This window comes from Oncorhynchus mykiss, chromosome 5 (genome assembly GCF_057628025.1).
Source record: "Oncorhynchus mykiss isolate SJ-2025 chromosome 5, ASM5762802v1, whole genome shotgun sequence".
In the NCBI taxonomy this organism is placed as follows: domain Eukaryota; kingdom Metazoa; phylum Chordata; class Actinopteri; order Salmoniformes; family Salmonidae; genus Oncorhynchus; species Oncorhynchus mykiss.
This window is the reverse complement of record NC_143026.1, coordinates 30,252,566-30,265,000: the sequence shown is the minus strand read 5'-3', so window position 1 is coordinate 30,265,000 and position 12,435 is coordinate 30,252,566. Positions and strand designations below refer to the sequence as shown.

Here is a 12,435-nt window from a genome sequence, read left to right as displayed (position 1 = left end):
GCATATAATCAATGCAGTGCCTGTTAATTTATCATCGAATCACTACTTCAACTTTGCCAAATGGGTGATGATTTAACAAAAGAACATTCGCAAAAAAAGTACAATCGTTGCACAAATGTACCCAACCATAAACATCAATGCCTTCCTTAAAATCAATACACAGAAGTATAGATTTTTTTAAACCTGCATATTTAGTTAAAAGAAATGCATGTTAGAAGGCAATATACATCACACTGTATATAGACTTTTCTATTGTATTATTGACTGTGTGTTTGTTTATTCCATGTGTAACTGTTGTTGTTTGTGTTGAACTGCTTTGCTTTATCTTGGCCAGGTCGCACATGTTTCATTATTTACTTGAGACTAAATTGATTTTGCTTAAAGGTCAAATAAAGTGTTCATTGTTCATTCAGTATTGTTGTAATTGTCACTATTACAAATATATATATATTTTTTTAAACAGCCCGATTAAATCAGTATCAGCAAAACGTAATTGGTTAGTTCTAGTTGAAATATTTAGCCTGTGAACAGAGGTATAAAATATATAATATTTGCTTGTGAACAGAGGTGTAATGATTTGACACTGGCTTTGGTTAAAGGCAAGTACAAATGCATACTAGTAGTCACATTCTGGGTGATGTGATACAACGTCTGGCAAACTCTCATTGGCTTTTGCTGGTCACCACGCTCAAATGTTCATTGCACATCTCACACTACAAGGTAGGGTTGCAGGTAGCCTAGTGGTAAGTGAAAGGTCGCTGGTTCGAATACCCTGGCAACAACGTGAAGAGTATGTTGATGTTCCTTTGAGCAAGGCACTTAACTCTAATTAGCTCCATGGGCACCGTGCTACTATGGCTGACCCTGTAAAACAACACATTTCACTGCACAATGTGTGACAATACATTTTAAAAAGCATTGCCGATTGTGCTGATAAAATCAAGCATGTGAATATATCGGCATGTCTGGGACTACTCAAATACAGGATCGGTAGACCTCAGATTGTGTCTCTAACCCACTCACATTAAACGCCCACCGGTGACGGCCGCGTGGCCTGAGTAGGCAACAACATGGGGATTTTGTCTCCGATCTCAAAAACTTGTCTGGGACAGCTTAATCAGGGCCAAAAGCATGTAGCGTACACCCAGCTTTACTGTAACTACACTCCCTCATTCCCCTGCTCAATCTCCCTCTCGCTATAAACTACCATACAGAACAGCCTTTCTGTGACACAGCTAGCACTAACTGAAAGTATTAATAGAACCCATATACACATACAGTACGACAGGCACATCCAACCACACAGAAAAATCAGGTGCTCTCGATCATATACAGACACTTCACCTCCATTGTGAGGCAACAGAGAAGGCAGGTGGTATCAATTTCAGACTGGCAGATCAGCCTGCCAGTTGGTTTTTACCACCTGCGTTTCAATGTTACCCAGTGGCAGGGAGGAAGCCTTCAAACCTGACATTCAGCACTGACAAAGCAGCAGCCTGTTTATTTAGAGCCACGTCTATGGGCCACTTGTATGACGAGACGGGGCCATGCAGGATGAGATGCGAGATAGACCAATGAAGAGCAGAGCATCTGCACATACTGCTGCTAATACTGCCATAAACATTTTTAAAAATCATAGCCAGGCGCTTAAATAGAACTTGGTTCTATATTTGACACTTGACGCTCTGCAAGTCCTGCCTCTCTCATCTCCTCATTGGTTTTTAGGAGCATATACCCACGTGGGTGATTGAAAGATGAACTGAGGTCCACACTCCAGTTCAGTTGGTAGTGGTAATGGACTTTAAAAGTTGGTTGCCAACCACCATATAAAGTCCACAGAAGGAGAGATTAGCTAGAAACAAATGAATTCATCCGAATTAATTATCGGAGTAGAGAACACACAATTTTGTGTTACTCAAAATTCTACAAAGATCCAGAAAGGAAAAAAACTAGTGCATTTCAGGTCAAATAACAACCCAATGTTAATGTCGAAGGACAAATTAGCTAGCAACAACAAGCTAGCTAGCTAAATGGCCATGAATGTTTGTGTTTCGACCTGTCCTCTAATTTATATAGTTGGTTCAGAGTTCGCGTTGCTATTTCAACCTGCGTGTCCTGATCGTGTCTGTGGTGGATGGACAAAATCAACATGCGCGCGATGACAGACGCAGACTCGTGCCCGGTCTAGTCAGTGTGAGTCTGATGGCATCAGAGGGGATTTAGAGTAGATGGAGTCAGAGGGTTGGGTCTGTCTGGAGTCAGTGGGGAGCTGGGATGTACTTACATTTCTTCTCTGTGAACTGATGAAGCAAACACGACTTCCCTACCCCCATGTCCCCTATGGAGAGAGAGGAGGTGTTAGGATCCATGTTCAATCTCAACATAACATACAAGATGGAGACTAATTTTCTTGCAGATTTAACTTATTTCCTATGTCATATCTAGGGAGGAGTTTTCCCTGACCACTTAGTCTGACCAGGAAAGACTCTGGGCCCTAGTTGTAGCAGAGAAAGAGCATCTTCCCTCTCCTCTTCAGACATTATTAACAGATTCTATCTAAGAGGCAGTATGAATAGGCCTGCAGGGCTTTGACTGAGTGGAAGGCTGGTATGGTTACCTCCAGTCGAGTGGGGGAGAGGAGAGCACCTTTTGTTTGTTTAGGCCTATACACTAATGTCTGCTCTAGCTATGGGGCTAAAGTGGTGTGTAAAGTGTGTGTTTGTGTTGTATGACCACGTTGACGTCTGCATAACAGACAGCAAACAAAATAAGAACATGACAGAGCCTTTTGGCTGTTCTCAAACAGGTCCACAATCAGACAAGGAAGGGAAATGTGTTGACATTAAGGTGGGGCTTTTAAGGCCTCAATGCACCACGGTAAACTACCTACAACTAGTTGGAGAGATGTTGAGATAGTGATTTAACTGCCCTGTTTTAAAAAGGTCCCAAACAGATGGGAAAACACTATTTGGAAAAGTGGACCACCTCCACAAATGTAAGCTATTTATGCTCATTACTCACTTTTTTTCTGTTAGTAATATAGACCAGACAGAAGGAGAGCAATAATTAATGTATTCATGTAATTTATTTATTAGCCTGCTCTAGTACATTGTTGGTTCATTATAACAAACAATTTATCTTGGCTTAGGCTAGCTACCTGGGAAAACAATTATTGATGAAAATGTTTCAAGTCACTTTAGGTGGTAACCTCATACTACATACAAATAAGCTGCTGTGATAGAGGTCATGGGTAGGGCCTGGGGTTTTCGTCTCTAGTCTCCTGATGGGAACTCTTCCAGGGCTTGTGTAGGGAGAGCAGCAGTAGCATCTCACTGAGTTGTGTACTAACTGCAGCCACTGGGTGACCCACATACAGCACAGTAGTATACAAATACAGGCCTCCACTCCACTCCCTCAGCACACTTACCGATGATGATGTATTTGAAAATGTAGGAGTAGTTGTACGGTGCGGTGGCCATCGTGGCTCTGAAAGAGAGAGAGAGAGAGAACGCTTATAGGATTCAGAGACAATGAAGTCATTACCGGCCTGCTGGGTGAATCAGGGTGGTGTTTGTGGGTCTGTGAATCAATTATATCTGGTATCATGCAGAAACCACACATTATCAATACATTTTGTCTATCGACATCACTCACAATCCCATTTAATTGTACAGTGCTTGGGCTGACCACACAATTAGTGCCTTCAAAAAGTATTCATAACCCTTGACTTTTTCCACATTGAGTTACAGCATGATTTCAATTGATTTCTCACCCATCTACACACAGAAACTCAATAATGACAGTGAAAACATGTTTACAAATGTATTGAAAATTAAAATACAGAAATCTCATTTACCTAAGTATTCACACCCCAAGGGGTCAATACTTTGTATAAGCCCCTTTGGCAGCGATTACAGCTGTGAGTATTTCTGGGTAAGTCTAAGTGCTTTCCACACCTGGATTGTGGAACATTTGCCCATTATTCCTTTTGAAATTCATCCAGCTTTGTCAAATTGGTTGTTGATCATTGCTAGACAACCATTTTCAGATCTTGGCATAGATTTTCAAGTAGATTTAATTCAAAACTGTAACTCGGCCACTCAGGAACATTCACTGTCTTCTTGGTAAGCAACTCCAGTGTTGATTTGGTCTTGTGTTTTAGGTTATTGTGCTGCTGAAAGGTGAATTAATATTCTAGTGTCTGGTGGAAAGCAGACTCAACCAGGTTTTCCTCTAGGATTTTGCCTGTGCTTAGCTCCATTCCATTACTTTTTTATCCTGAAAAACTGTGTTGGATTTGCCCCAAACATAACACTTCATATTCAGGACAAAAAGTGCATTGCTTTGCCACCTTTTTTGCAGTATCACTTTAATGCAAACAGGATGCATGTTTTGGAATATCTTTGTATTCTGTAAAGGCTTTCACTTTGTTAATTAGGTTAGTAATGTGGAGTAACTACAATGTTGTTGATCCATACTCAGAGTTTAATGGGTTGACGGGGAGACTGTTTTAAAGTCACCATCGACCTCATGGTGAAATCTCTGAGCGCTTTCCTTCCTCTCCAGTAACTGAGTTAGGAAGGACGCCTGTATCTTTGTAGTGACTGGGTGAATCGATACATCCTTTTTATTTTACCCATCTACCAATAGGTGTCCTTTGCGAGGCATTGGTAAACCTCTGGTCTTTGTGGTTGAATCTGTGTTGGAAATTCACTGCTCAACTGAAGGACCTTACAGATAATTGTATGTGTGGGGTACAGAGATGAGCCAGACTTTTAAAATAACGTTCAACACTATTATTACACACAGAGTGAGTTCATGCTACTTATGTGACTTAAGCAAATGTTTACTCCTGACCTTATTTAGGCTTGCCAATAACAAAGGGGTTGAATACTTATTGACTCAAGATATTTCAGCTTTTCATTTTTAACTAATAAAAAATAAAATTGAGAAACAACTCCTCTGACATTATGGGGTACTGTGTGTAGGCCAGTGACAAAAACATCTAAATGTAATCATTTTAAATTCAAGATGTAACAACAAATTGTGGAAAAAGTCAAGGGGTGTGAATACTTTCTCTACTGCAACATTGTGTCTAGCTGCTCACCACTGCAACATTAGTCCTATGGATTTATCAATATGGTCAGTATTGTCACCATGTCTCAGAATGTACTATACAGACAGAGCAGCTGGTTTGCTGTCTGACAAATAAACAGAATTCTAGGTAGTATGAATCATTCCTGATTTCTCAAGATTCCCATCATGTGATTTCTCAGTTAGAAGGCAGGCCCAGCAGCACTGATCTCTCAAACATATGGGTAGGATTCAACCTCGTCTCAAAAACCCCACCCTAGGCAACAGTAACTAGGGTCTGGTTTCAATGATGGACTCCTCTGGCAACTTCGATAAAGGAAAAATATTTTTCAGGGGTGGGTGCTCTTCAGACAGACAACTCTCCCAACAAATCACAAGGCAGACATGCAAGAACGCTACAACCCGAAACCAAAAGTTTACAAGCTAAACCTTTAGAGGTTTTAGTAAAGGTAGTAGTTGAGGCAAACTAGCCACTTGTGAAATGCACTCATTAAAAGTAACCTCTGATCTCCCTTTTGCTAGATGATTTGGTATTTTATTCAAACGGATAAGGTAGTGACATCGGCAGTAATGTAGTTGCTCTGTGCCAAAAGAGTCCATCATTGAAACCAGCCCGTAGTCACTGTTGTGCCTAGGGTCTGGTTTGAGACTAGATTCAACACAGCTGGAGATGAAACCATCAGATAGCAATGTATCTGACCACAAAGTCAACATACAGTCAGTATCTTTAACTCCAATATCTATATGAAATGAATCTACATGGCCTAACCAAACCAATGTCTGTCCATCAAATCAGCATGAAGTCGTCAAGCTTCAGACAACTGACACCGGCTTCGTCCCAATTAGGCCATCTCTTGTTCCTCCCAAAGTGTGCACTTGCTCACTGCCCTTCATTGATTTGAAAGGAAATGACTGGAATAAAAAAATATGGTGGAAAGTCCCTCTAGCCCATGCCTTCACCAATCTAATTATTTTAGATTTAATGGAAGTAGTGAACAAGTGTACACTTCAGGAGAACGGAAATATAATTTGGAGTCGGGACGTACTTTGTGGGCAGGTTGTGTAAAAGGACTAGACAATGGCCTAAGCCTAGATGAGGAAGCGAGGTCAAACAAGTACTCTCAGGGAGGCTGCAAAATCAGGCTGAGGCTCATCATAGATCACACATGCACGCACGCACACACGGAGAGGGCCTGTCCGAGGAGTTATTCCAAGAAGCCTTAATCCTATTTACAACAGAACTATGGACTGTAACAAGATGAGATGCAGCAGAGCCAGACTCATCGTTATTACCATCCCATGATAAACCTACAATCTGTAGTTTTCCATTACAATTAGGGATATGACAAACAGACAATTTTGCTTAACATTTAAACCAGGAGTTGGAAGCGAAATTGTTTTCTATTAGTTTCATTCTTAGTTTCAACTATTTATTTTGTTCCTTGAAATTCTGCAATCGGGGAGAGAGCGAGAGGGTGGAGGAGCCGAGGAGGAGGCTTTGCTTGAAGTGCTGGGCATCTTGTTATGACATGCATTATGGAAGTGGTGTTGGAGGGCCAGTAGGAGGCACTCTTTCCTCTGGTCTAAAAGAATATCCCAATGCCCCAGGGCAGTGATTGGGGGACACTGCCCTGTGTAGGGTGCCGTCTTTCGGATGGGACGTTAAACAGGTGTCCTGATTCTCTTGAGGTCATTAAAGATCCCATGGCACTTATCGTAAGTGTAGGGGCATTAACCCCGGTGTCCTGGCTAAATTCCCAATCTGGCCCTCAAACCATCATGGCTACCTGATCATCCCCAGTTTACAATTGGCTCATTAATCCCCCTCCTCTCCCCTGTAACTATTCCCCAGGTCGTTGCTGCAAATGAGAACGCGTTCAGTCAATTTACCTTGTAAAATAACGGATAAATAAAAATCTGAATTAGACCCACAGAATTATACCTACGAAGGAGCGGCTTCTATGGAGGAACTTAAATTTCTTTGTACTTCCAACCATAGCTAGCTTTCTAACAAGCTTATGTGTGCAGAGCGTAACCAGAATTAAAATAAACACGTCTTACCTTTTTGTAGTTAATAAATCCAATTTGAAACATGATAACTATAGTTTCCTTAATTAGCATTGAACAAGTTAGTCCATTGTTCTCTAATAAAACATCTCTATTCCTAATTTCTGAATCACGCTTGTAACGCCAGTAGACTCCAGTAGCCTAAGTTTCAGAGGAGGTTGAAGCCTACACCCACTGGCAAAGATTTTCAGCTAGCAGGCAGACACTGGAATAAGTTTGAGTGACAGAGTGAAGGCATTGCATAGGGGCTTTGCTGTGTTTTTTGGTGGCCTAAAATAAAAATGTTTTAAAATAAGTTTTATTAACCGGTTCCCATGCTTTTAAAATGACGGTTCTGTTACAGAACAGTATAGATCACTTTTGTTCCCGGTTCTGATCCTCAATTTTGGTTCCAAAAACGGGTTTAAAAAACAGCCATTATTTTTTGTTTGTCTGTAAAGGAATACCGCTTCTGAAGCTCGACAAACATCCATCACTAGGCAACCAGAATTGTCAATCAAATAATCTCAAACTGTCTGTGCATAGACTTTCTGCCTGCACGCAGACAGCCCTCTCCTAAAAAATGACCTTAAAGTTAGTTAAATACTGTGACATACCAAGACATTCAGTAGAAACAAAAAATCTTCTGCTAGGAATCGACTCCTAAAGATTCAGTATTTTGGAACAAAGGAGACTTATTAGCCACCGTACTTCTGAGAACGGAGAGCCGTCCACTCTAGGAGCTATGATACAATAATTTAATTACCAACGTTTGGACAGAGAAGCCATCTTCATCAGGGTATAATGACAAACACTGCGGGTCACTAGTTTATAGTGTCAAATGACGCACAGGTGTCTGGAATCATGGCCGGGTGTGCCCTGACATCATTGGTTAATTCTCAGATATAAACATGAATGGATAGCATATGATCATAGATACAATTTGGTTACATAGACCTACAAACATATACAATGAAGAGCAAAATCACAACAACCACAAGAATGGCTTCAGATCAAAGTCTACCTTGAGACCGTACTTCCGAGAACAAACACTTGCATCTTTCATAGAGAGCTAGCAAGGGACAGAGAGCGAGCGGGGAGAGGCACAGTATATGCAGGTCAGCCACCAGGCAATGTCTTACAACTTCAGTAAAGCAGGGCCTATCATCAAAGAATAGGCTAATGTATTCTACACACAACAGACCGAAGACTAACGATGCGAGTGTGTTTAGCGATGAGAGAGCAGGCGAGCAAGCTGCAATGTGATTTAACATTTTAAAAGGGGAAAAACATTTTTCCATTAGTGATATTTCTTATTTCTTAACCTTTCTGATCTCCCCATCCCGGATCCGGGTTCGTGAATACAGACTCAAGCTCATTACCATAACGCAACGTTAACTATTCATGAAAATCGCAAATGAAATGAAATAAATATGCCATCTCTCAAGCTTAGCCTTTTGTTAACAACACTGTCATCTCAGATTTTCAAAATATGCTTCTCAACCATTGCAAAACAAGCATTTGTGTAACAGTATTGATGGCTAACGTAGCATTTAGCATTAGCATTCAGCTGGCAACATTTACACAAAAAAACAGAAAAGCATTCAAAAAAATCATTTACCTTTGAAGAACTTCAGATGTTTTCAATGAGGAGACTCTCAGATAGCAAATGTTCAGTTTTTCCTGAAAGATTATTTGTTTAGGACAAATCGCTCCGTTTTCTGCGTCACGTTTAGCTATGAAAAAACCCCTGTATCCAGGATTGTGTAAATCTATCAGCAAGCTCATTAGCATAACACAACGTTAACTATTTATGAAAATCGCAAATGAAATGAAATAAATATGCCATCTCTCAAGCTTAGCCTTTTGTAAACAACACTGTCATCTCAGATTTTCAAAATATGCTTCTCAACCATAGGAAAACAATCATTTGTGTAAAAGTAGCTAGCTAGAGTTAGCATTTCGCGTTAGCATTTAGCGTTAGCATTAGCGTTAGCATCCAGCACGCAACATTAACAAAAACATAAAAGCCTTCAAATAAAATCATTTACCTTTGAAGAACTTCTGATGTTTTCAATGAGGATACTCTCAGTTAGATAGCAGATGCTCAGTTTTTCCAAAAAGATTCCTTGTGTATTAGAAATAGCTCCGTTTTATACATCACATTTGGCTACCAAAAAAAATCCATAAATTCAGTCCTCAAAACGCAAACTTTTTTCCAAATTAACTCCATAATATCGACTGAAAACATGGCAAACGTTTTTTAGAATCAAGCCTCAAGGTGTTTTTCACATATCTCTTCATTGATACATCGTTCTTGGAAACATGCTTTCTCTCCTGAATCCCAGGAGAAAATGACCGCACCTGAAGATTACGCACAAATTTAGACAAAGGACACCGGGCGGACCTCTGGAAAATGTAGTCTCTTATGGCCAATCTTCCAATGATATGCCTACAAATACGTCACAATGCTGCTAAGACCTTGGGCGAACGACAGAAAGTGTAGGCTCATTCCTTGCGCAATCACAGCCATATAAGGAGAGAATGGAAAACAGAGCTTCAGAAATTCTGCTAATTCCTGGGTGATGCATCATCTTGGTTTCGCCTGTAGAATGAGTTCTGGGGCACTTACAGACAAAATCTTTGCAGATTCTGAAACTTCAGAGTGTTTTCTTTCCAAAACTGTCAAGAATATGCATAGTCGAGCATCTTTTCGTGACAAAATATCGCGCTTAAAACGGGAACGTTTTTTATCCAAAAATGAAATAGCGCCCCTAGAGCTCTAAGAGGTTAATGTCCCCGATTTTGCTTAAAAAGTTTAAACATTCACACCCCTAATTACAATCTCTAGGTCAGCAGTCAAATCAGTAAAATGGTTAGTTAGATGAATAATAACCAATTACGAAATGAATGTCAAATTTGTGAAGTTAAATAAATAAAATAAAAAAAACGCTTACCCCCTTATTTTTCCATCATGACAAAGATCGAGAACTTCTCTGGAGATGTAGCCTAATCTCACTCAATGAAAGCTAGAACTGCATAGCACCAAATAGGTGTTTATGTTGGGGTTGTTCATTATCATTATGCACCATGTTCAATGGAGTGTTTCCTAGCCATGGGGGCTCCCACTCTGCCTCATAAACCTCAAGCAACAAACTGCTCTGAGGACTCACAGATAGTCAGAGTAAAAGGGGTGTGACAATAGTTTACAGAGGAGTCAGTCCACCTCAAAAAGCACAAGAAGGAGACTCACCTTTCTATAGAGGGGTTATAAAAGTTACTATGGCCAAACCGGTCGGGCGCTACAGACATTTTTGTGAGAAGACCGATTTTCAGGATGTCTCATGGTCTGACTGCTCTAGCTCTGCCACCTTTCACCTCAGGCGTGGAAGGGCGACATCGGCGGATTGAGACGCAGCCCATGCAAAAAAATGTTTTTATGTCTCTAACTTAAAACTAACAGATTTTGATGGGGATTTTTTATATTATGATAATTAGATTTCGACGGGGGTACGGACGTGGACTCTAGGGGGTTAAATGGATAACATTTTCTTTGCAACTTTGGGAAAAAAGCTTTTGTTCATGGTGAAAATGCATTGTGTGGTCGAGCCAGTCCTCCATGAAAGCAATTCAGCTTGTCCTTCAACCCAACTCGACCTTGAATAGTCAAAAATGGCAGCTCTCTGGGAGGGCTATCTGTATGGTGCAATTCTCATATGAAGACCTTTCTTACAAGCCCAAACTTTGATGGAGAAATCAGCTAGTGACTAAAATGTTGTGACAACCCTAATAAAATACAATTGTATGGCAGTCGTTATATTTTTCAATCAAATTCTTAGAAAACATGTAGTGTGATTAGTGACATTTACCATTACACCCAACCCCATTGGAAAACACTATACAATGTGTTTGAGATTTTTACCATCGAAGACCATAACATAGAAACCATTATAACGGCTTTAGTTTAATGGGTTTGCTTGTTTCCCAATCGCCAAGAATGGTATAACTTTTTTTCTGGTTAGGCTATATTGATCTCTGACACCCTCTTCAGTAATCTGTGTATTAAATGTTTTATCACAGTGCTTATATAGTTGATTTGATTCAAACATAGGGTGTGTCTATATATGGAAAATACACGTCTCGGTCGACCAATATATTTTTTTTTTGGGGGGGGGGGGGGGGGGGTCTAACACTGGAGTTTGAGAGCTGACATCTGTAATGCAAGTCGAATTCAAATTCAACCACCCTGGATAGTAGCCTATAAAGTACAACCTGTGAATACCAGTGACTAAGTCATCTATTATCATGGTAATCCCAGTGTCCCATTTTGTTTCCCTCTATCCGGGAAATTCCTCTTTAGCCTGTGGTTAAGTACACACTAGTTATAACGGCATTGCAGTTAAAGCAGGTTTGTAGATTCAAATCGCTATGCAACAGAGCCTGGTGCCAACCAGAAAAAGAGCTGTGCTATGGCGTGCTGTTCAACGACCAAGTTTTCCTTCTAAACAATTTAGCACTATGACAAATGCTTCTGTTTTGAGCTAGGGTGAATTGAGAGAAGATGGGAGAAGGTGAAAGACAGAAGTAGAAAGTGAAAAGGAGACCGGGGAGCAGGATGAAGAAAAGGGATGCTCTCATTGTGATATGCAGAGGCAGATTGAGTAAACTACACAGGGAAGAGAGCAGTGCCATCCAGAACAGAAGTGAGTGGATGCGTGCTAATTGGCTGAGTGGGGTAATTCCAGGTTAAGGTGTCATCTAACCCTTTTCCTCTCAGTACGTGGTTGGTCAGAGACCCTTGGGGGCCACACACCCCTGCAGCAAAACACTCCCCTTTGCAGCTCTAGCTGCTTGAAAAACAATAGTGCAGAGAGTTCAGAAGAGAAGCTGTGGGGTAAACAAGGACAACGGCAATTGATGAGGTAGGGAAATCATGTACTTAGGGTGTGGGATAAGCTCTGGTGAGGGATTTGATACACTGACTGTGAAGTGGTCTACCATACCTGACTGCTTTTCTAAGGAACCAATTTAAACTGGTGGTAAAACTATTTTCCCCTGCTGTTAACAACTGTGTCAGTGGTGTGTGAGGTCCTGACTACTTGCTTGCCTTGCTGCTAACCTGACTGCCACCCCTCACATGACCCTCTTATGTGGTGCCACCAGGCTCATATGTGAGAGTTTCTCCATAAGGCGGCAACTATACGACTACAAGAGCCGTACACACACAAACACGTATATTCTGGACACTAACGCTAGGCCCATTCCTTCTTTGGGTAAATGATGGGGGAAAACTCC

The 12,435-nt window shown here is 40.8% G+C and overlaps 1 protein-coding gene and 1 long non-coding RNA gene across 3 annotated transcripts in view; both read right to left on the bottom strand.

The window, feature by feature from the left end:
• Positions 1–9,333, bottom strand: part of LOC149983240 (uncharacterized) — a 392,257-nt gene extending 382,924 nt beyond the window's left edge. For both annotated transcript variants that reach the window (XR_016495984.1, XR_016495983.1), the window contains exons 1-2: positions 9,192–9,333; positions 8,762–8,823 (exon numbers count right to left, since the gene is read on the bottom strand). This is a non-coding gene — a long non-coding RNA (uncharacterized LOC149983240). The remainder of the gene's footprint in view (positions 1–8,761; positions 8,824–9,191) is intronic.
• LOC110523590 (ras-related protein Rab-14) overlaps positions 1–12,435 on the bottom strand; it is a 50,294-nt gene that overhangs the window by 34,451 nt on the left and 3,408 nt on the right. Inside the window, exons 2-3 of the mRNA XM_036977244.2 lie at positions 3,428–3,486; positions 2,285–2,338 (exon numbers count right to left, since the gene is read on the bottom strand). Coding sequence (XP_036833139.1) covers positions 2,285–2,338; positions 3,428–3,479 — 106 coding nt within the window. The 5' untranslated portion in view covers positions 3,480–3,486. The remainder of the gene's footprint in view (positions 1–2,284; positions 2,339–3,427; positions 3,487–12,435) is intronic.